The 24,616-nt window shown below is 37.4% G+C and overlaps 1 protein-coding gene across 7 annotated transcripts in view; it reads left to right on the top strand.

Moving 5' to 3' along the window:
* LOC112147146 (ryanodine receptor 3) overlaps positions 1–19,856 on the top strand; it is a 125,664-nt gene extending 105,808 nt beyond the window's left edge. For 4 of the 7 annotated variants that reach the window (XM_024273339.2, XM_024273331.2, XM_036210113.1 and 1 more), the window contains 29 exons: positions 1,296–1,408; positions 1,685–1,736; positions 1,817–1,876; positions 1,946–2,045; positions 2,122–2,201; positions 2,278–2,354; positions 3,284–3,357; positions 4,054–4,071; positions 4,585–4,665; positions 4,754–4,842; positions 4,920–5,048; positions 5,131–5,235; positions 7,241–7,322; positions 7,391–8,703; positions 8,782–8,840; positions 10,163–10,337; positions 10,609–10,695; positions 10,778–10,966; positions 11,046–11,176; positions 11,263–11,305; positions 11,410–11,537; positions 11,625–11,685; positions 11,762–11,908; positions 15,286–15,420; positions 15,507–15,663; positions 15,867–15,931; positions 16,048–16,148; positions 16,700–16,751; positions 18,965–19,856. In XM_024273339.2, the coding sequence (XP_024129107.1) occupies positions 1,296–1,408; positions 1,685–1,736; positions 1,817–1,876; positions 1,946–2,045; positions 2,122–2,201; positions 2,278–2,354; positions 3,284–3,357; positions 4,054–4,071; positions 4,585–4,665; positions 4,754–4,842; positions 4,920–5,048; positions 5,131–5,235; positions 7,241–7,322; positions 7,391–8,703; positions 8,782–8,840; positions 10,163–10,337; positions 10,609–10,695; positions 10,778–10,966; positions 11,046–11,176; positions 11,263–11,305; positions 11,410–11,537; positions 11,625–11,685; positions 11,762–11,908; positions 15,286–15,420; positions 15,507–15,663; positions 15,867–15,931; positions 16,048–16,148; positions 16,700–16,751; positions 18,965–19,060 (3,999 nt within the window). In that variant the 3' untranslated portion in view covers positions 19,061–19,856. Of the gene's footprint in view, positions 1–71; positions 231–1,295; positions 1,409–1,684; positions 1,737–1,816; positions 1,877–1,945; positions 2,046–2,121; positions 2,202–2,277; positions 2,355–3,283; positions 3,358–4,053; positions 4,072–4,584; positions 4,666–4,753; positions 4,843–4,919; positions 5,049–5,130; positions 5,236–7,240; positions 7,323–7,390; positions 8,704–8,781; positions 8,841–10,162; positions 10,338–10,608; positions 10,696–10,777; positions 10,967–11,045; positions 11,177–11,262; positions 11,306–11,409; positions 11,538–11,624; positions 11,686–11,761; positions 11,909–15,285; positions 15,421–15,506; positions 15,664–15,866; positions 15,932–16,047; positions 16,149–16,699; positions 16,752–18,964 lie in introns of all 7 variants that reach the window. The other 3 variants (XM_036210114.1, XM_036210112.1, XM_036210110.1) reach the window with 2 other exon arrangements.
* Positions 19,857–24,616: the final 4,760 nt, after the last annotated feature.

The following is a 24,616-nucleotide window of genomic DNA, read 5'->3' as shown; positions in this document are numbered from 1 at the left end:
CTCCCACACGTGTCTGTGATCCGAGAGCTCTGCGTCACTCTAACATCACAGCTCTCCTGCACTTATGTCAGTTTAAAAAGAGAAAAGCTCCCAGACTTTTCCACTGTGACTCACTGAGTCACTCTCGGTCATCCATGCAGTGGTTTTCAACAAGGCACATTTTTGGCAAGCATGACATCATCGCTGATGTCAGAGCCGGTCGGTTGACTTCCGTCTCCCATCCTGCGAAGGTAAGAGAGCATCTCGATGCTTGAGCTTACCTTTGAAATTTATGAAAGTCTTCGTCTTTCCTAAATTTTTACATTCTCTGATTTTTTTTCACTTTATTTTGCATTAGAGTTTATTATTTTTTAGATGACCTTTATATTATCTAGTATCTTCCAGCAGTCACATTAAAAAAAAGTCAGATAAACACTGTAAAAACTAAATCTTAAGACAGTAAAAAGAACCTTGTTTAAAAAAAGAGTTTTATTTTCTTTCTTGCAAGAAAAATAATCTTAAGAAAGTTTTTCAATGTTTAAAATAATGTAAGAAAAAATGTCATAGTGATCAGATTTTTTTCCTTTTTTTGTTACACTATTAGAAGATTTTTTTCTTTATTTTAAAAACTTTACTTATTTTTCCAAGGGCTAATTTTAGAGTGTAGAAAATAATTTGTCAGAAAAGTGCTGAAAATAAACTACTTTCAAATGTTATTTTGAGTCAACAACTTGTGACTATGTGAATATATATATATAAAAAAAACGTAATATATAAATAACAGCCTTTAATTTATTTATGTACGGCAAATTAAACAAATTTTTCTTTGCTTTAGTCAAATTGAGCTCAATATTCATTAATATAATTATTATAAATTTACTTTTTAAACACCAAATGATTCAAAACATTACATTTTTGTGACTAAAAAGAGTTAAAAGCACATCTTATGCTTTACTTTCTATTGTTTTTATTAGGGGACGAACACCAAAGTATTTCTTCTATAAGATTTTCATAGAGAACAGGCACAGTTCTCCTTCAGGATTATATTTTACCTCCTTCTATGGATTCCCTGCAGAACATCCTTTCTTCCTTCTGCATTTATCTGCACACGAGCGGTTGCATTGCTCCTCACATCCATGCGTTTGATTGTGTTCTGTATATCCCTGCACGCTTTTGTTTTTCTCTGTTTCCCAATTGCAACCCTACTCTATTGAGTTTGTTTGTCAGCTTTGTGTTGCCGTGCACATTCGTCATGGATGACTTTATAGGATCTTTATAGGATTTTGCTGCAAACAACTCACACAGCCTCTCTGCAGAAAACACAACCGAAAGTGGAAGAGGAAGAGGAGGAGGAAGAGGTCAGAAAGCAGCCGGATCCTCTCCACCAGCTCATTCTGCATTTCAGCCACAATGCTCTGACTGAATGCAGGTGAACACACACACACACACACACACACACATCTGGACTTAGCTGCTCCATCTGTCGCACATAATTGATTTGGCTTTTCTTAGCCTTTAAAGAGAGCCATAAATCGCATCCATAGCAGTTTCTAACAAACAAAACGTTGTTTTTATTTATTTATTTATATTTATATATATTTTTTGCTTTTATACCTTTTAATGTATAATCACTTTATCTAATTTTATAAAAAATTAAATGCTTGAAATACAACTTTAACCCATTTAAATGTGTTTTTCTTTTTAGTGCCTTAGAAGAAGATCCTCTATATATTGCATATGCAGATATGATGGCAAAGGTAAGTCATTCCTGAAAATATTACTCTTTTTTGTTTGCTTTTCTCTCATTATATATATATTTTATATACATGTCTTATAGAGTTGTGCTGAAGGCGAGGAGGAGGAAGAAGAGGAAGGAGGCAAAGAGAAGACATTCGAGGTTCCTCGGCTTTCCTGGGAAACACTCCTGCATCTCATTTGATGTTTTACGAGCTCTCTTTGCCAACAGGAAAAGGAAATGGAGAAACAAAAGATGCTCTACCAGCAAGCCAGACTACACGACCGGGGAGCTGCAGAGATGGTGCTTCAGATGATCAGTGCTACTAAAGGTAAAAAAAAAACTCGAATTGATCTGTCTTGCAGCAAACATACTTCATCCCAGAAGTGTTATCTGTGTTCTTCCAGGTCGCCTCGGCGCTACGGTCACATTCACGCTGAAGCTGGGGATCTCCATCCTCAACGGGGGGAACATTCTGGTCCAGCAGGTTTGGATCGCTCTTAGAGGCTGGAAGTTTAACAGCTTCAGCTTCGCCTCTGATTGTTGTTTTGTTTTTGCTGCAGAAAATGCTGGACTACCTGAAGGAGAAGCGAGATGTTGGATTCTTTAAAAGCTTGTCAGGTCTGATGATATCCTGCAGGTAATGAGTGCTGGCTAAACAGCATGCATTCAAGACGGAAATGGATTGTTGCATTTGCACATGTGCAGTGAAGCCCTGCAGGTTCAAACAGCATTCATGTTATACTTTTAACAGAATAAAACCACCAAATTTTCATTTTTATTCTTAAATAAATCTATTTTTACTTAATCTTTAAACATATGTTGGATAGATTTTTTAATTCTCACTCCAATCATGTTTTAGACTATTTGAAAGCGTCCCCAGTGATCTTTTAATGCAGATTATGCCGTTATGTATCATGTTCTAGAACAGAGGTGGGCAAACTTTTTGACTCGTGTAAAATGAATATAAAGTATGTATTTTAAATCAGAAAATGTAGGATTTTTCATTTCAAAGTGGTGGGTTTTGTTTTCATTTAAATGCCAATTGTGCTGATGGATTGATGTGGAAAAACTCAAAGTTAGAGAAATGATGCGTTCATGCAGAGTTGGACTGGTCGTAAAAATGATTGTGCTACTCAAAAAAACATCAAAAAAACAACAAATCTTCTAACAGCACAAGAGAGCAGAAGTTACCTTCTGAATCTAGACTAAAGTCAGTGTATTTGTGGTGCGCCATCTATGGGGAGACTTCAGAATTAAAGGGAGAATAAGTTTTATTGGTGTAATTTATTCCAGTTTGGCGGGCCAGAGTAAGTAGTGAAATGGGCCGGATACGTTTGTGGACTATATTTTCAGTAATTGAGCAAGTTTATTTAAAATTTTTAAAAATATGGAAACTGACAGTGCTATTAAAGGCACCATTAATAGAGGTCAACAGCCAAAAAAAGTTAAGAACTTGTAATAAATTCTTTTTTTTTTTTTTAACAGCATGACTTTTTAAGAACTTCTAAATGTAAAAATGCAAACTGAGCAGACGGTTTGATGATTTTTTATTTATTTTTTTGACAGCGTTCTGGATTTAAATGCTTTTGAAAGGCAAAACAAGGCAGAAGGTTTGGGAATGGTAACGGAGGAGGGATCAAGTAAGTGTGAAAGCCAAACTTTCTAACAGAGACGTACTTGTTGACTAACTTTAAACAAGTGCTAGTTGTGAGACGATATTTACTTAAAGTGATTGAAATTGCTTTATGGACAGCACACACAATCTTCTTCAATCTTCACCTAAAGACATTAGTGAAATGATTATCTTAGTCCTTTTTTGTACCAAAGATCTGCTGTATTTTATTTTGAAAATCTCATGTGTCGAGTTTTTCCTCTAAACGATCACAAAACAAATAATTCAAGCATCACGGAACATTTCCTTTGAGTTCCTTGCTGCTCAGGTCCATCTCCATGTTGGGTGTTGTCATGCCATCCTGTTCTACTGTATGTCCAAGTCCTGTCTGGGTCATGGTCTCCATTATTTAAATATAAACTAAAACAGTCTCTGTCCCAGCAGGGGTTTCTCTTTAAACAGCTGGATTGCATACAGTATGTTAAAACACTTTTGTCATCCATTCTCCAGCTCATCACCGCTGCATAAGCTCAGGCATAAGTGATGGGAACCGGGTTTGACCCTCTAAACGACTGTAGTGTCAGTGTGACAGCTCAGTGTCTCTGGAGTGTCCTTCTCTTCTGTTTTGTACTTCTGATTGAATCTAAATGTCTTCTCCTTTGCTTATGTCTGCTTTTGTTTTGTTTGTTCCCTTCTGGTCATATTTTTATGTCATCGGTCGCAGTCAACGTGAGTGAGCGGGGTAAATACACGGTTTAGATTCTACTTATTTACTGCAATGCTGACTTCTTTTCTTTTTCTCTCTGCTCTGATCTCTCATTTTCCTCCTCGCCCATCTCTTGCTTTCTCCTCTTTTTTTATTCACACTTCTTACTTCTGAATGCAATTTAATCTCCATTTATTTATTTTTTTCCTTTGAAACCTGGACTGAAACTATAAATGCATGCTCTTTGATATGAGTTCTCTGTCAGGCTACCAAAACTAACTTTTACAAGTGCTTGTTATTTGCGTGTGATCCTTTTTTCACCTCTAAAACTCAATGAAACAAACTAACCAGAGTGTTACCGACTAAATCTCTCAAAGCTTTGTTTGGAGGAAACCACAAAGCTTTGTCGGTAGAACATCTATTCCTGTAATAAGGACTATGTCTTTGGTCAATATGGCTTGATGCTGTTTGGCAAGTTGACGTTTTTGCTGAGAAATAAAAGGTTGCATGATTTAGAACCGGAAGGCTAATCTGATTTCCTGTTCTCAGGTTCCAAAGTTCTGCAAAACGATGAGTTCACCAAAGACCTCTTTAGGTTTCTGCAGCTCCTCTGTGAAGGACACAACAATGGTATTCCCGTTCATGCTTCAAAATAAATGTTTTTCACCCAAAAAAATTTATTTTCTGAAAAAAATAACAATTTTGTGTCTCATTTAAGATTTTCAAAACTTCCTGAGAACTCAAACGGGAAACACAACTACAGTCAACATCATCATCAGCACTGTGGACTACCTGCTCCGACTCCAGGTGTGACGCACAGGCAGACGGATCCACAGTTTTGAAAGAGTTTGTGGTTTCATGGCTTTCATTTGTCCCGATTTAAGGAGTCCATCAGTGACTTCTACTGGTATTACTCCGGTAAGGATGTCATCGATGAAGCTGGCCAAAGGAACTTCTCTAAAGCATTGTCAGTGGCCAAACAGGTCTTCAACTCTTTAACTGAGTACATTCAGGTGAGTCACATGATCACATGCGGCTGATTTAATAATAAAACCTGTTTATGTGGTTTTAAGGCATGTTGTGTTCTCCATGCAGGGTCCATGTATTGGGAATCAGCAGAGTCTGGCTCACAGCAGGCTGTGGGATGCAGTGGTCGGTTTCCTGCATGTTTTTGCCAACATGCAGATGAAGTTATCTCAGGTTAGTGAACTCTCACCACACTCTCTAAATCTCTTCAGAAATCCCTTAACTGTTTGTTTTATTAAGTAAAAACAGATTTTTACAAGTCAGATAAGGAAGTTTGTGTAAAGTTACTCTTATCACAAATTTAGTTGGAACCCCGTTATGTTTCACTGAACTAAACACTTAAATATGCCCTTTTACTATCATTTGTATGCTCCCACTTGGCTGTATAAACGTTTATTTTCTAAACTTTGTTTTTCCAATTTCAAGAAAAATAGTAGATGCAAAAAAATAAATAAAAAATAGATAACGTCAATAGTAATTTCTACTGTACCAGCTTTTAGTAAAGCTTTTAGCTGAAAATTCTCATTTTATTTTACCTTCCCCATCTTTTTAGTTATTATTTGCTATGTTCCTGTATTTATCTGATATGTACAGATTTTATTGATTTGTCTTGTATTTGAACTTTTATGAAGCGCTTTGTGAGATGTCCTCTGTGAAAAGTGCTATTTAAATAAAGATGTACTTAGTTACTTACCATAGAAGTACTGTATGGAGTCAATTTAGGATCAGCTTGAAGTGAATGAAAAACCAGATTGGAAATTTCAAAACAAAAGATTGTGAGTTTGAAAAAAAAATTAAAATCCAAACTACAGATTGAAAAGTTAAATAAATTGTAGAATATCTGAAAAAAAATGTAAATTTGAAAATAATAATGTTGGAAACTTGAAAACAAATATTGAAAGTTTGAAATACAAAGTAATTGTAAATTTAAAACTTGAATAAAAAGAAAAAAATAAACCTAAAACTGTACTGTACTTTAAGTAGTATAAAATGAAAATTAGTATTACATTGATGTTCAAATGTTGAATCTGAATATCATCACTAGAGGGCTCTCCTGCCTCAAGAATAACCTCACATATGTGTCAGCTGGAAACTGATTCTACTCACTTGAACCAAAAAAAATAGTTTATTAAAAATTTCAGAACATTTTCATTTGTTCTTTACAGTTTTTTTTTAATTACCAAACTATTTAAAAGCATAAGCATAAAGCATAAATGGAAAAATAAAAATCTCAAAATAAATGCAAGAAGAAAAAGTAACTTTTCTGTCCTCTATGTTTTCTGAACTCATCCTACACTAAATCCATGAACATTTTTATTTAAGAATGTTTGAAATTAAATTTTTCTTCAATATTGCTGGGACTGAAACACAAGATAAAGAAATCAGCCCAATGGGGAACATAAACCAGGGTCATGTGATCAGGTCTTAAAATAGGCATATATTGCAAAAAAAGTTTCATTAAAGTAAATACATTTATATACTTTTCTCCCTTCATATATGCTTTTGTAAGCCCCCAATCAGTCCAAATATTATTATTTCTTGACAAAAATCAAGTTAAAGCTAGTCTAGAAATTCACACTTTAAGATAAATTAATCTAATAGCAACTCATAACTATATTTGTCTCATTCTTGAAACAAGGCTACTCACTATTCAAGAAGTTCTGTTTAAATATTTTATGTAATTTTATGTTTAGAAATATTTATTAGAATAAGATGTTTTTAAAGCTCAGATGACTTAATAGATTTTTTTTTTTTATAAATCTTATGGAAAAGTTACTGGAAAGTTTGTTGTTTTTTTTTTAACTCAATTGTAAAAGGAGATTTAAACTAGACACAAATACTTCTTGAGATTTTGCAGAGTTGCAGCCCAAAGATCAGTCTGTTCCAGCCAGCATGAGGGAGAGCGCAGGTGGAGGTAGAATTTTGCCCGTCGAAGTGTGGTTAAGATTTATAGCATCTTTAGTGGAGGCTCTGTGGAGACCCTAAATGAGTCAGAGTGACCCAACCATCTGCTCCCAGACAGTGGAATAACATCAGCCCCGGCCGTGATGGATGAGTGTTACATAAAGAGCCCTGTGGCCCTTCGCAGCATCTGAAAGCGTCAGGGTTATTAGAGGTCATCATCGTCCTTGAGACGAGGCTGGGTGTGCTCACGAGGTTTTTATTCTCCTGTCTCCAGGACTCCAGTCAGATTGAATTGTTGAAGGAGCTGCTAGACCTGCAGAAGGATATGATCGTCATGATGCTGTCTCTGCTTGAAGGTTTGTGTCCTTCAGGGCTGTTGGACGTTTTCTTTCTCTGACATTAATCCTGTTTTCCTGCCCGACAGGAAACGTGGTCAACGGGACTATTGGGAAGCAGATGGTGGACACGCTGGTGGAGTCCTCCAGCAACGTGGAAATGATCCTTAAATTCTTTGACATGTTCTTGAAGCTGAAGGACTTGACCACCTCGGATAGCTTCAAGGAGTATGACTGCGACAGCAAAGGGGTCATCTCCAAGAAGGACTTCCAGAAGTCCATGGAGAACCAGAAGCAGTACTCCCAGTCGGAGATCGAGTTCCTGCTCTCGTGCGCTGAAGCCGACGAGAGCGACATGTTCAGCTACAAGCAGTTTGTGGAGCGGTTCCACGAACCAGCCAAGGACATCGGCTTCAACGTGGCGGTGCTGCTGACCAACCTGTCAGAGCACATGCCGCACGACGCGCGCCTCTCCACCTTCCTGGACCTGGCCGAGAGCGTCCTCAGCTACTTCGAGCCCTACCTGGGCCGCATCGAGATCATGGGCGGGGCCAAGCGCATCGAGAGGGTCTACTTTGAGATCAGCGAGTCGAGCCGCACGCAGTGGGAAAAGCCCCAGGTGAAGGAGTCCAAGCGGCAGTTTATATTCGACGTGGTCAACGAGGGCGGAGAGAGCGAGAAGATGGAACTGTTCGTCAACTTCTGCGAGGACACCATCTTTGAGATGCAGCTGGCGTCGCAGATCTCCGAGCCAGACCCGGTGGAGCGCTCGGAGGACGACGAGGAGGACAGCCAGAGCGTGGCGGAGAACCAGGAGGAGGAGGAGGAGGAGACGGTGATGATGGAGTTTTCCTCAGCCTTCACCATCGCCTGCATCTCCATGAGGAAGAGCCTCAGCCATTTCCGCCAGCAGCTCACCCTGAAGAGCATGAGGCGGCAGTACAGGAAGTTCAGGAAGATGAACATCAAGGAGATGGTGCGGGGATGCTTCTCCTTCTTCTGGATGATCGTCACCGGCCTCTTCCACTTCATCTACAGCCTCATCTGGGGCTTTTTCCACATCCTGTGGACCACCCTGTTCGGGGGCGGTTTCGTGGAGGGGGCTAAGAACATGAAGGTGACGGACATTTTGGGAAACATGCCCGACCCGACTCAGTTTGGGATCCACGGGGATGTGCTGGAAGCAGAGAAGATGGAGACCAATGAAGCGTCCGTGCTGGCGGAGATGGGGCAGATGGCTGAGGGCGGGGCAGCGGAGGCCGACCTGATGGCGGAGCTCCTGAACATACAGCCCAAGAGGGAGGGCAAACACGGGAGCGAGCCGGGTTTGGGAGACGTTTCTGAGGTGGTGGTGGGAGACGCTCCGTCTATAGCTAGTGCTGTGAAGCAGAAGAAAGCCCAGGTACTGAAGAGTTCCTCCTTTTGTTTGTTTTTGAAAGATTCAAAAAAATGTTCTTAGCTTTCCTGTCTTTTTTGATAGATGGCTGCAAAGAAGCGGGATGTCAATGGAGACTATAAATCAGACTCTGAAAAAGGAGAGTAAGTGTTTTTGTCCAGCTTGTGGCTCATTGAAATATATCCAGAGTAAAATAAACTGCCTTTACGGGTGGATATGGGATGTGAAACCACGAAATAGCAAAAAAGTTCATGTACATTTTTTTCCTACGGGTGTGCTGCAGGGGATAGGTCATAGTGAACATAAACAATATGCAAGGGTAAGTAAGGTTGGTGAGACTCAGGTGTATCGTAAGGGTTTGCTTCTTTATGACTGTTAGAAATTAATTCAATTTTAATTTATATAGCCCAAAATCACAAAGAAAATTGCCTCATTGGGCTTCAAAATATAAACAATAGTTAAGAACTAAGACTAAATAAAACTGGTTGTCCCTGCCCTTAGAGAAATTAGGAATCAGATGGTGGTTTGTGTGGGTCTCATGCACACACCCCATCCCAGCTTTTGCACGTACTCAAACTAAACTAAATGAATCAAAAACGTTAGCCTATTGCTAAATTAGCCAATAAAAATCTCAGTAGATAACACATGATCAAAAAAAGCTAGCAAATTGCTTAAATACTAGCTAAACTCCAATATAGATGAAAATTCTGCCGCAAACTAAATGAGCCAAAAACACTAGCCTGCTGCTAAGATAAAAGCTAAACTCTAAATTTGCCTTAAAAAACAGTAAATAGCAAATTAGCCAAAAACATTAGCATGTTGCTAGAATATTAGGCAAACTCAAATAAAAAAATAAAAAAAATTACTATAAACGATTAAAACACTGAAAGTGTGATTGAGTTTTTACTTGCTGAAACATGTACAGAAAGGAGAACAACCACACTTAACATTCACACAATAGCATGTTTACACCGGGCTAAAAGCACGTTTAGCACAAAGTCTTCAAATTAGACAAGCAGAGAGGGATTTTTCTTCTTCTTCTTTTTCTACTGTTTACTAGCGCATGTCTGCCACCTACAGTTGGAAGAGTCTTGGTACAAATCTTGTGAATCTTGCTCCAGGCTTTTTCTTTCACAGCTCTATTCTGATTTATGAAAGACTTGGTGTGATATAATTCCAGACGGGCACAAACCACAATCCAAATCAAAGACCTCGATTGGTCAAAGTTCAACGTGGTTTAACTGTAAACACGAGTTAAATGGCCACATAAACGGTCATAAAAATTTTTGTAGTTATACAAGAACGTGAGTTTTGAACATGGAAGCCAAAATGTAAACAAGACTTTTCATGGGAAGTAGTTGCTTGAATGCTTGTTACTGAGTGTGAGTCTATCTCTAGGCTTAAAAGTCGTGGGTTCTTCTTGCAGCATGCTTGAGTTTCACTAACAAATCCTTTGTGCTCGCAGCTCCGAGGACGGGGAAAAGAAAGACAACGACAAGGCCAAAGACGAAGGCCCTCCAGAGAGTTCAGTGGAGGAGAAGCGGGCTCCAAAGAAAAGGCTGGGTCTGAGAAAAGAACCACCAGAGGCCTTCATGGCCAGCTTCTTCGCTGGATTGGAAGTCTACCAGACTAAAATGCTGGTGAGATTTTTTCCTCAGAGCCCGGAGCACAAATGCTGTGCTTATAAAAGTTAAACCCTTTGGGCTTTTTTTCCTTCCTTAAAAAACCTTGTGTGCTACAGCACATCTCTCTACAATAAGACCTCAAATAAAGCCTTTATTTAGTTACACAAGAAGAGACGCTTTTTTTTGTCTGATTTTAAAGTTATCTTGTATTTCCTAAATACAATTACAGTACTTCTCATTTATGTAAATTATTTGTTGTAAATACATGTTTACATGTTTTTTGAAGAACTACCTGGCCAGAAATTTCTACAATCTTCGCTTTTTGGCCCTCTTTGTCGCCTTTGCGATCAACTTCATTCTTCTTTTCTACAAGGTATGTAGATTTTAATTTTTTTAATCGTTGCTATATATAAAGACGATTTCAGCATTTACAAAAAGAGTGGCCTTTTTTCCAGGTGACTGGGGACTACTCGGATGAGGAAGACCCCTGGACCAGCCGGAGGAGAGCCGGAGAGGAAGAGGATGCTCTCGAGTACTTCGTTCTCCAGGAGAGCACGGGGTACATGGCCCCGACTCTTCGCTGTCTGGCCATTCTGCACACCATCATATCCTTCCTCTGTGTGGTGGGGTACTACTATTTAAAGGTACAGGAGTGAGGTGTTTATGGGTAAATGTGTTTTCTAGGGTCATGAAGGGTGAGTGAGGACGTGTTCTGTGCTGCAGGTTCCTCTGGTCGTGTTCAAGCGGGAGAAGGAGATAGCGAGGAAGCTGGAGTTTGCCGGCCTATACATCACCGACCAGCCGTCCGACGATGACATTAAAGGACAGTGGGACCGGCTGGTCATCAACACTCCGTAAGATAATACGTTTAACTATATTCCACGTCTAAATCGTGTGTAAATAAAGTTTTATTAACAATCTTTTTTTTCTGTTTTTTTAGCTCATTTCCCAACAATTACTGGGATAAGTTTGTCAAACGCAAAGTCAGTGGTTAAATCTTTATTACTTTAATCTGCAAAGCAAACAAACTCTAAATATATACCTTTTAAAAAGTCTTTTTCCCTCCATGTTTGGCTTCTGCTTTTAGGTGATAAAGAAGTATGGAGATCTGTACGGAGCGGAGAGGATAGCAGAGCTGCTGGGGTTGGACAAGAGCGCCCTGGATTTCAACCCTACTGAGGAAGCGGTTGCCAAGGAGGCCTCTCTCGTGTCATGGTGAGAAATAAGACCAATAATCAGCCTCCAGGTTTGGCTGAAGCGAAAATGAAAGAGTCAAGCTGAAAGTATTTTCTCTGCCACCAGGTTAAGCTCCATTGACACAAAGTACCACGTCTGGAAAATGGGAGTCGTTTTTACCGACAACGTAAGTGCAGATTCAATAAAGGCTGTTCTGACTTTGTGTTTGGGGTTTATTAATATTTCTGATGCTCCTTCATCAGTCCTTCCTGTATCTGGTTTGGTACACCACCATGTCCATCCTGGGCCACTACAATAACTTCTTCTTTGCTGCCCATCTGCTGGACATCGCCATGGGCTTTAAGACACTTCGCACCATCCTCTCCTCCGTCACTCATAACGGCAAACAGGTGAGGAGCAGCACCGGGGTGTCATTCTGTCTTTTTAACAGCAGGGGGCACTCCAGTGTAGGTGGCTGATGCAGGCTTCCAAAGCAGAAAAAAATCATTTAATGACCCATACAGAGTATATTTTATGGTTAATTTCATGCATAAATAAAAAAATATATATGGTAATGATGTAAAAAATTACTTTGTGTAATTAATTGTATTTATAAACCACCAGATGATAAACAAGATTGTGTCTAAAGGCAGGAAAACATCAGACTGAGCAAGATTTACTACAGTAGCAATGGAATTACATCCAGATTATGTCATTAAGGATTCATTTTCTTGAGTATATTATAGTTTATTTTAAGGCTACCGTCTTACGAATGTAAAATTAGGACGAAACCTTCAGTAGACTGAGTGAGGATAACTATCTCAGTAACTGGTTAGGGCAGGGGTCTGAAACCTGAGGCTTCAGAGCCACGTGCAGCTCTTTTACCCCTCCATTGTGGCTGTCTGGCTTTGAAGAAAAATATTATCTGTTTGAATAAATAATGTAGTTTTGGTTAATTTATTTGAGTTAATTAAGGTTGGTCATTTCTGTTCCGATTTTAAACTCGTCAGATAATGAAGAAGGCGCCTTAAAAGTCATAATAATAGAAAATGAAAAATGCATTTGGGTGTATTTTATTTTTAAAAGAACTTGTGTGTGCTGGTGTAATAGTAAAATAAGTAAAATAGTTAAATAGAGAATAAATACCACAGTTCAATATTGTAAATATTGTAAAGCAATGAATTAATGGTTATAAATACATCACTAAAGTGTGTTTTTCTAAACGGGGACGTGCAACTTTAGTGGCTCTCACTGGGTTTAGGTCAGTAACACACTGCCCAAATGGCTCTTTTATTGTGAAAGGCTATAAACCCCTGGGCTAAGAGTATAAGAACTGGACAGACAAACGCAGGAACATTTAAGAGAGCAAAAAGGAAGCTATAATAAATGTATCAAACATCTGTTACTGCATATAACTGTGAGAGAACTGGAAAGAGTCAAACTCAAAAACACCAGAAAATCTGTTATGAAACTAAAGACTTACAGGTTAGTACAGGGGTGAGTAAATGCCCAGCAGCCAAATGCGGCGTTAAACTACACTTTTTACTCAAGCCTGCCGAACTGGAATAAACTAGTTTGAATGCTGATCTTGTTGTTCACCTTCATAATTGAGATGAAATGGGCTCCTTTTGTAGAGTTTTCCGACCTTCCTGACAAAACCCTGTATTTTATCCGGGCTGGGGACCGGCACAGGGAGACTCAGGGCCTCTTGTGGCTACATGTTTATATTAAATCATAATTACGCAAATAAACACAACTGGATAAATTCTATTAATAATCCTTAAAACTGTTTTATTTTCCCTCTAATTCTGGTGGTTCCCCATAGAAGGTGCACTACAAATAAATTAACTGTTTCTGCACAAAAATTATTTTGTGCTCATGTCACATTTTTTTTAAATAAAAATATAAACATTTTTTATTTTTAAATGTCTATATATACATTTTCTATCAAAATTAAAGAATGTTTTTATCCAGATTTCTTGTTACTTCTTTCTTTTATGAGTTGGATTTGCAAAATCTGCTTCTGATCCTTCCCTTCTTTCAAATTTTAGAACCCTTTGTGACCCAAAAAAGTTTGCCCACTCCTTAGGTAGAGTCTGCAAGTATGACATAAATATCACTGAATAGCTCTAATATCATGGCATGTTTTTATAATGCACTTATAAGATACAGCATGGTCACCTGATCACCGAAAAGCACAAAAAACAAAATAGTTTCATGAAAAACGGACTGAAAATCATTGGTAAGAAAGAGTATTCATCTCTACAAGAGGTTTACGAGACCTGCGTCAGGTGACAGGCAAACAGAATCCTAAATGTACCATCTCATCTACAGTGAATATGAACTCTTACCATCAGGGCGGCGCTACCGAGCAATACGACACAAAAGCAACAGATACAAACTACCATTTATCCCAACATCTCTCTGACTAAGCACAGGAGCCCATTTCATCTCAATTATGAACTGCTTTACTTGTAAGAAATATATATTTATACTTTTAAACAACATAGAAATTACTAAAAAAAAAAAGATAAATCTTGTATTGTCTGTTTAATGAAATATTTACTAATTAATATAACATTTTTTTGAAATTTTTATTCCTTCTGTCCTTAAATAATTAAAACAGCATCAATGAGTGTATTTATCAATCCAATATATGAATGTTTCATATAATTAAATCTACTTTTAATCTCAAAATTTGCCAGTAAGGAAATTTAAAATATATAAACACACCTTATGAGGTGATTAGAAGTTCTGTTTCTGAGAGGTGCAACATTTCACGAGTGGCGTTGACCGCGTTACTTCCAAATGATAAAAATGACGAGGCAAACGCTAAGTTAGTCCGGCATGAAGTGGGTTATTTTAACAGGGGGTCTGTTTGCCTGCTTGAGCCTGTTAGGAGCCACTAGTCCAGCAAGTGTAATTAGAATGACAAGACAGCCAGAGCAGGAGCTGCCCTCAGGGAAAGGTGCAAAGACTGAACGCTCTAATTAAGAAGGAGGGAAACATGTATGTACTTGATGGTGTCTCTGTTTAGCAAACGTGAGGTGAGAAATGACAATTACATCTACTTAATTCTGTCTTTTCTTTTTCTGTTATGTCTTTTACAGTCTTGTTTAAATATTGAGTATTATTTTATTAAAACACAAATTCTATATGTGCCACATTCTCTGATTCCACTAAGGTAATAATTCTCTGAAAATCTTAATCTTATATGCAGAACAAGATGATAGTATAATGCTAACATTTTAATTATCTTTAGAGAAAATTATCAATCGTTTTTGTTTAAATCTTTAGTTCTTTATTAAAAAATATAAATCCAAACGTCACAAATATAAGGTAACTCGCAGGCTCAGACTAAACAGAAGAGTTTAAGTTTTGTTTTAATAAAACCTGTTTGAATCCATTGTTTAGATTTAAGTCATAAAAAAGTGAAATTTTCTGTCCTTTACTGTTGTTTAGAACTCAAAACGTTTAAACCGCTGACCCAGCCATGACGACCGTCGGAGTCAGCAGCTCCTTGACTTATTTTATATTTGGCCATGGTTCCAATCCTTTTGTTTGAACCGGCACACTAATTATTTGTTTCTTTTGTTTCAGGACACAGGATCTCATTTATTTCATAAACTTTGTTCCTTATTCTTACTGGTGTCCAGTTTTTCTGTTATGATCCTCTTATGTATTTTTCCCCTAGACCTTAGGCAGGTGTGTCTGTTGGGGATGTGACATTTGGGGGCTCGTCCGGGATCCTGCAGGGTGCGTAACGGTGTTCTTTCCTTCTCTGCAGCTGGTGTTGACGGTGGGTCTGCTGGCCGTTGTGGTTTACCTCTACACGGTTGTGGCCTTCAACTTCTTCAGGAAGTTCTACAACAAGAGTGAGGATGACGATGAGCCGGACATGAAGTGTGATGACATGATGACGGTAAACAACGGGATCCAGTCACATTTAACCTGCTGGTTTTCCATCTCGGATCTGAATTGACTCCCTTTTCATTCTGTGTCCTAAAGTGTTACCTGTTTCACATGTACGTCGGAGTGAGAGCCGGAGGAGGCATTGGAGATGAGATCGAGGACCCGGCCGGCGATCCCTATGAGCTCTACCGCATCCTTTTTGACATCACCTTTTTCTTCTTCGTCATCGTCATCCTCCTGGCCATCATCCAGGGTTCGTTTGTCGTTCCATCCTTCCACCATCCTCAGTTTACTTTGCAGAAATCGACTTTAGGCTGCAGCCTTAGTTATTTACCTCAAAGATGCTGATGTTTTGCACGCAAAGCTTCTCTTCGCAGTAGCGTTACACTCCCTACTATACCCTCAGGTAGTTTCAGTACATATGATATGCTCACAGCTATTCCTCTGTGGCTGCAGGTTTGATTATTGACGCCTTTGGAGAGTTGAGAGACCAGCAGGAACAAGTCAAAGAGGACATGGAGGTGGGATAACATTGTGCTGATGAGGTTTTCTGAGCAGCTGGAGGGAAATGATGAAGATTGGGGCTTTGACCTTTTTATTCAAGTGCTTTTTTTATATTTTACTTTTCCACCTTTAGACCAAATGTTTCATTTGTGGCATCGGGAATGACTACTTTGACACGACCCCCCATGGCTTCGAGACTCACACCTTACAAGAGCACAATTTGGCCAACTACCTGTGAGTCATAATAATCGCACCTCACCTCCATATGTTGCTTTTTTCACAACTTTATTAGATTAGCATGAAATTACACTCAGGTTGTTTAAATGTTACAGTTCTCCAGGTTAAAAAAATATTATTTTTTCACATCTATCTGTGTGATTTTCCTGCTGTCATTTTTTTTCACTACAATAGAAAATCATCAAGTTTTCACCTGACAGGTTGACAGGGCAGCAAACTCATTATGTTCCTTCATTACATTTTCAAATCCATGAACTTTATTGGAGAAAAGGTTTGCAAAAGCGTGACTTGGTTTGGTATTCACGGCGGTTCAGTTCCTGTGATGCTCGCTGAGATAGAGCGGCCTGTTGCCATTTCATCTTCATTTAATAAAAGAACACAGGCGCCAGTGGAGATAGAGCCTCATCAGAACCGGTGAAACCACCTCCAAACTGAGAATAAAACATTTACCTGACTGATGTTAGAAGCATGTAGCATCGGTACGTCTGAATCAAAAGGTATTCTTGCTGAAACTAATTAGCTTTGACCTTTTTTTGTTTTCATTAAAGGTTTTTTTTGATGTACCTCATCAACAAAGACGAAACAGAGCACACTGGCCAGGTAAAGTATCTCTGTCGCATGAATGGACCTGCAGACTTCTCTGTGATTTTCTAATAAAATGAAATTCAACCAAAAATGTAGTTTTTGAAAATTAAAACTTAAACTAAAGCTTATTTTCCTCGTCTTAGCTGGCAACTGGCTAAAAACTGTACAGCTGGATATTGCTCTCCCTTTTTTTGCCTTCTTTTGCTATGTTAATGCTTGGGTTTGCAAGTGTAAACAAAGGGTTGATGGGAAATTAGCCAAAGCTAACTTCTGCGCGAACAGACCCGGGTGATACTAGTAAATTGGGTATCGATCTGATAACAAGTAATTACAGGGGTAGCATCGTCGATATCGATACTGATACTTTTTTAAAATTATGTATCATAAAATAATTTTGGAAATACACATTTTTTTGTTAATTAACTGTATTTTAAAACACGGGACAGAGACATCAATTATAGAAAACGTATATTAATAATGGCATTATACAATAGTAATAAAAAATAGTGTAAAATAAAAAAAAATGTAGCAAATATTTAGGTATAACAGAACCAAAAACATATATTTTAAAAAAAATAATTACAGGTGGCAGTGATAAAATATCAAAGTCACTAGTGAAAGAAGTCTGCAAAAGCAACATTGTGATAAATATAAAAATATAACAACACAACAAAAAATCCTGCTGTTGCATGCAAATATGTGACTCTTTGATATTTTTACTCCGCTGTCTGATGAAACATGATGGTTAAGGTGTGAAGAGTGCACTGTTTACACAAACTGGCCGGGTATTTACTCAAATTGGGCTGTTTTTTGCCCAATCTGGCAACACTGCAGACATATAGACGCTGGTGACATATTTTCTGCAGATATTATATCTTAAAAAATTACAGTTTTTTTTTTATTTTGTCTAAAACTGCACAATCATTATTAAAATAACACAAAATATAAACAATATACTTGTAGTGAGATTTTAAGGGTTTTCGGCTTTCTTCTGCAAAACTTTATCGCTTAACAAAGTCAAGACAACTGGTAGCTATATGCCTGGAATTTAAAGGTGTTGTGCATTAGCACCATTTTTGCTAGCTTAAATTTATTACTGTGATTGAGAAGAAAAAAGTTCATATCAAATGTGTTATTAAGCAATTTTCTGCATTTGTGTGTCGAGCAAAAGTATTTAATAGCATGTCAATTCGTATAAAACAGGGGTGTCAATCTCAGTCCCGCAGGGGCCCAAAATCCAAAACACCTTAGGTCGCTGTCCGAACAGGATAAACATTTATTGAACATTCTAAAACTACATGTTAAAACTTTAAAACAGTAACTTTTTAACATAATTATGAACTAGATATATAGCATTACCTGCTGTAATGCTAGTGTGAATGCTGAAAATGCTTTAAGTTGAATTTGACCGCTGAAGATGCTAAAATTAATAGCCAAAACACTGAATCTGTTAGCTGAAAACGCTAAAGCTGATAGCCATCTAAAATATTAGCTAAATGCCAAATTAGCTAAAAAAAAACAAAACAAATATTTAGGTCAGCCAAAAAAGCTAGCATGTAGCTGAAATATTAGCTAAATACCAAATTAGCCTAAAAAACAAAACAAAAAAAATATTTAGGTTAGCCAAAAAGGCTAGCATGTCGCTGAAAAATTAGCCAAACTCCAAAACAGCCTAAAAAACAAACAAAAAAGCCTAAATTAGCATAACAGAAAGAGCTAGCATTTGTCTGAAATATTAGCTAAAGTCCAAAATGGACACAAAAAACCTTAAAAAAAGGCTAAATTAGCGATAACAGCTAGCATGTAGCTGAAATAATAGCTAAACTTTAAAGTAGCCTAAAAGTAAAGTAAATGCCAAAGTAGTCCAAAAGGCTAGCAGATTACCAATGTTTAAAACTTTAAAACTGTAACTTTTTGACATAATTATCAATAATAAAAGGCAGGAATATAATTGCAGAAAAAATTGACTAAAACATTAAATCATTTTCAATATTTTACTCTTCATAAAAATACATTTTGTCAAAATTATACAAGTTAGAAATAAGCACAAGATAACATCGGGCCTTTAATAACAATAAAACAAAATGATCTTGAGAGATATAATTTAACACACGTGGTATAAAATGTTAACCTAGGTAAAAAACTAATGTTATAGGATGTCTTAAGATTTTTTTTTTGTTTAAGTAAATCCTTCCCAAACACAAGGAAAAAGTAATTTCTCCCTGCAGGAGTCGTACGTGTGGAAGATGTATCAGGAACGCTGCTGGGATTTCTTTCCCGCTGGAGACTGCTTCCGTAAACAGTACGAAGATCAGCTTGGATGAAGCCTCTACTTTACCTCCTTCTGCGTGAAACGACGTCTGACGATGACTACAGAAACTAACACTCAGCCCAGCTTTGGACTTGTTTACGTTAGTACAGTACCAGTCCAAACGGACCTGTCACTTGCTACAAGTGAGTTGGTTCTTTGAGATTCTGGACGTGTCTTTGACAGTGTGTTGCCTTTTACTCCACATAACCTGATCATTGCACAATCTCTCCATTTCTTTATTTTTTTGGTTGTCTTTTGGGAGAACCGTGGGTTGTGTGGGGTCATGAGATAACGTGCTTGTCTCTTTATGCACAATGTATGAATGTTAAACTTGAGACTTAATGCCAAAAGAAAAAAAAAGCAAATCTAGAAAGAAAGTGAGCAAAAATATGTCTAGTTTTTTGTGAAATTGCATATTAAGGCAAGAGAAGCAGAAAGACGGTAAAAAATAGATTAAAAAAAGCCTAAATTCTCCAAGTGCCTTATAGTACTGTGTCTACATTACAATGACGCTATGCAAAAGTTTTGTTGATTTCTTGTTGTAAGTCTGTACAGTAGTTTTATTAAAGTGGTAACAGGATTGGTTACGGTATGTAGTTTGTTTTCCTCTGAACATGGACGAACAGATTATGTTTTATTTTATTGCTGAACTATTGCAGACGTTCAAGTGTATAATTGACATGAATGGCACTTATCATCACCCAAACGTGAAACAAAACCTTGCTATTGTATGGCCATTTGTATGTAACAGCTTTGTTGAATCGTGCATTTCTTTGGAAGAAAGAAAATATTAAAGAAATCAAAGGAAATCTTTGTTTTGCCTTTTATTTTTTCTTAAGTAACCTGAAATGTTACGATATTATAAGATTTGAGCATGAAAGTTCTGGCTGTGACTTCCCTTCACTTCGGTAAGCAACAGCGTACTAATAAACAAACCAGCAAAGCTGAACCCGTCCTGTTGACCAGTGAGTGGGACACGGTCTCAGCGGGGAGCATCATGGGAGTTTTGGGCCCTGTTACCTATGGTGCCACCTGTCTGCTCACATCATGTCACCACACCTCAGGCACCACACCGTGCTGCTTCCTGCTGCTGCTGAGAGCTACTTGGAGGCAGAAGCTGTTCTGCAGAACGTTCTGGCCCAGTGAGGAAGTTACTGTGTAGAAGTATACAAGCACTTTAACAATGTTACATGTATTACAGCTTTAAACTCTGCCTTTATTTGATTAACTTTGTTATTATGTCTTTGTATAAAATAATTTAATCCTTTAACTCTGGATTATGGGGAGAACATAGCATCACCCCAATTTGTGTAATTTATGTTTGTGTGTAACTTTGGACACACATAAAACCACATTTAGCTGTGTCTTAAATATATCAATTTAGAAAAGATGAAAATGTCACCAGACATTAGTCACAATCTAAGTTCAAAGCAGCTAAAATTAAAACTCTGATGACCCAGCATTCTATCAGCATTTAAACGTATCATTTACAGGTAAATCTTGGAGACTCGCATCAAATTTGTGCTTAAATGTGTTTTTTTGTGTGTGTAACAAGCAAGTTGTGCATCATTTTTAAACTCCCCCATGACAATTTTTCTATTTAAAAAAAAAACTTCCCAGTAGTGTTTTAGTTATGATTATGAAGTGATTCGTGTGTAATTAGTTTCAAGCAATTGTCCTTTTAAGTTGTGCATGCGTAAATTGTATTTTATATCTTTTTTTAATTTCATGTTTGTAGTTATGCACAAAATCTATTCTATTAGTTACAAATCAAGAATTACGGACACACAAATCCAAAGTTACAAACAAGTCAATAATTACGCACGCACAAATAAAAAGTAACACAAATCCCAGGTTATGCAAGAATACACCCGCATAGATCTAAAGTTTTTGACAAATCAAGAGATACGCTCTCACAAATCCAAGGTTATGCAGAAATCAAGTATTTCACCCGCACAAATTGGGATGAGTCTTTTTCCCCTCCAACCTAGAAATGTTCCCAGCAACATTTAAATGAAACACACGACTCTTTGACCCAAAATAACTCTGCAACTTTTCACTCGACCAGTGTGAATCAGCTGAGAAAAGCGACTTTTCATATAAGCTTTGCACCGACATGCACACATTACACATGTTAAAAGTTACATTACAAACCTAAAATGATGCTCAACAAGTTTGTGTTTCTCTACCTTAGAGTCCTCTGGAATTACATTAATTGCGTAAACAGTTTAAAAATTTTGTTAGTCGGACAAATGTCAACCCTGGAGCTAAAGCTTTGGAGTTAAAGGGTTAACGTCTGAATTCTGCTTTATTGAAGGTCATTGAGGTTTCAGCATCAATTGATTCTCAATTTTATAAGCACTTGTTATTTATGTTCTTCTTTAAACACGTTTTTCACTTTTTGGTAGCTATTTAGACACATTCATCATTGTCATCATTGTTAGAACAGTAAAGCTCAGCGGCTGGATGTTGTTTTTTCCTAACTTCGATGTCTGAGTTTCAGATCTGGGTGGTGTCGACTCTGCTGTGTGATCACCTTTCATGAGGGAAACCCCCACATACTTCAGTTAGATTTATCTATAACTTGTTTTTTAGCTGTTCCTGCTCAACTTAAGGTTCATTACCTGAATCTGGTGTTTTCCATGGGATGGAAAGCCTGAGGTGTTTGGTAAAGAAGCAGTACGACGGCCCCAAAAGCCCTGGAGCTGGACACTGCTGGTATACAGACAACACAAGCTCAACAAAAGAGCTCAGTAAGCTGAGAAGCATCACTGAATCCAACATCAGAGTTTCGTCAGAAAGGAGAACCACTGGGTTTGAGGTGCAAACCATCAGTCATCCATTTCAACCACATTAAGTTCCATTAAGGTAAATGCATAAATATGATTTGACAAAAACGTTTTAAATTTGTTACTTCTGTAAAATGATGTTTTTTCATTTGAATATTTAAAAACAACTACCCCCCAAACACAGAAAAACACAGATTTTTAGATTGTTAATTTGATTTATCATGTGTGCTTAAGTCTCTGGATACCAACTCCTCGTTTCCTAGCAGCATGATTTCCGCGACACATATTGATGCTGTGGTTGAGAGTTGTGTAGCCTGTCGTCGTGGGCCCCCGCATGGTGCTGGGCTGTAGTGGAGTGACAGATCGGAGGGGGAAAAAAAGAAAAAAAGAAAGAAAGAAAGAAAGAAAGTAGCAGCTTGAATCACAGTCTGGGCTGTCACCCAGAGCAGGTCACCTGCAGACAAGTCTCCAGCTAGTGACACGAAACCACATAAAGTGCAGTGATTCCTGTCAGGAGTGTTCATGAAACACTGCAAAACAAGCACCATGGAGGCTACAGTGTACCAGCTGATGGAGACAAGTTTGTTAGAATCACCCAACTTTTATATTTACGCTTAAGACTAATCAAAATGTGCATTTCTCTGATATTTTTGTGTGTTTATAAGCACACAACTGAGAAAATAAGAAGAGTTTATTCATGGAATTGTTTTCTTTTGTTTATGTTGGTCACATACAGTAAAGGAAATACTCTAAGTATTTAATCTTTTGGTGATTTTGCACGCTTGTCCACCTGAAAAGAAATCAACTCTACAGCTCGTCTGTCTCCAACAGATCCAATCTGGTGTTCACAGATCTACACTCGTGGCTCCAAATTGTCTGTTTTTCTAATAGAAACATGTTGATTTTTTTTTTCATGCGAAGAGTCCAAAGTGAGATTAAAATGTTGCATGTTTGCAAACTTATCAAGTATTAGGACTAAATGAAATGTAGCAGAAGTCTGCTTAATCTTCTTTGCTCCACTTTCTTTTATAGCCTTTTGGAATTACCCATAATGCCCTCCTGCTGTGAAAATGTGCAGGGAAAAAAAATCATAAAATAATTAAAAAAAATGTAGAGATGCAGGACATTAAAAAATATAAACTCAGAATAGAGCAAGATATAAAAAAGAATAAAAGTATAATAACATTAATGAGGACGATGTACTAGAATGATGTAACAAAGCGAGCCATCCAGATAAGTATTAAAAAAGGTACAAAAACCATATTTATGTAATTAATAAAAACAAAATCACAAGCTGAATGACAAAACATTAAACACATATATAAATATTAGCCTTATTCTATAGAAAAATAAAGCTTAGCCTATTTTTTTCAAAGGAATAGTATCTCTAACAACACAAGGAACAGAATCCATCGTTGGCCATCAAGTCCTGCCCTTTCTTGAAGTTTTGTTGCAGCGTCTTTGAGGAGTTTCCTGCATTTAATGTCAGCCTGTAATCCCTCACAACGTTTCGGTGGGATTTAAATCTGGGTTTTAGCTTTTGCTGTTCAATAACTGTTTAATGTCCTCTTTTATAGCCATCCCTCGCGGGATTTATTTGAGTGCTGTTGAAAGGTCCATTTCCAGACCAGCTTTCAAGAAGATCACCTCACATTATCCCCAAGCCTCTTATCCTCAGAGCAGAATGGCAGCACTAAACTACTGTTTGTCCGCCTGCTGCTATGAGATTCTTCTTCTCTTAAGCCGTCTTTTGTCTGCACCAATCACATATTTTGCCATTGTGGATAAATGATGTTTATTTTTTCCCCTATCAAGCACATTTGTCGTGTTGTTCTGCTCTCAAATGGTCCGTAGGGAATACTTGTTTTGCTCTATTGTGTATTAATTTATTTATTTTCGCATATTTATAAACCTGAATTTATTAGGGCAACTTTTCTGTGACATCATCTGAAGATGAAACTGGAAAGCTCTGGATCCTCCAAAGAAGTTTGCAGTCATGACATTGACTAAAGGGCTCACATTCAGGTCTGATGAAGTACGATTACATCCCTGTTGAGGATAAAGGCTTTTCCACTCACTCATCTTCCAAACCTGCAGGATTCTTTTTAGGGTCAATATTAAGACAAACTGGATTTTTCCCTTTTTCAAAATTTTGACAGAATCTCATTTGAATTTCTTTCTAAATAAAAGACTTCCTGTTCCAAACAGGACCAGTCGACTTAAGCAAATTTATTCCTAAACAACACGAGGCAAAAATGACATTTTCTCTTGTTATCCTTGTCAGTTGTCATGATTTTTCTCACTTATTACTGCTGTTAACTGGAGACATTAAACATGACATACTGATCCAGTAAAGTTTATGAAGAATACACACATCTATGTATTTTAGCCACTCCTTTCTGAATAGCTACTAACCACTGTTATGCAGCTTAATGTAAATGTTCTTTAAATTCATAAAATAAACTAAACAATCAGAAAAGATCAGGCTTTTTACCAAATAAATTAAATGCATGCTAAGTTAGCAACTCTACTTTTAAACATTACTTTTATGTTATTTTTGTTTTTTTATTAACCAGAAAGTGCCACTTATGAGGTTGAATCAGGATCAGCTTAAAGTGAATGAAAAAAACAGAAAACTTAAAAAATAGACAATTTAACTGAAAAATGAAATTTAAATTTTGGAAAACAAGACATTGTAAATTAAAATTAAAAAAAAGAAAAAATTGTTCTGAAAATTAAAAAAACTGAAAACTAAACTTGACAAAAATAAAGGAAAATTT

The sequence above is a fragment of the Oryzias melastigma genome, linkage group LG22 (assembly GCF_002922805.2).
Source record: "Oryzias melastigma strain HK-1 linkage group LG22, ASM292280v2, whole genome shotgun sequence".
Taxonomy (NCBI): domain Eukaryota; kingdom Metazoa; phylum Chordata; class Actinopteri; order Beloniformes; family Adrianichthyidae; genus Oryzias; species Oryzias melastigma.
This window is presented reverse-complemented; position numbering and strand designations above follow the sequence as displayed.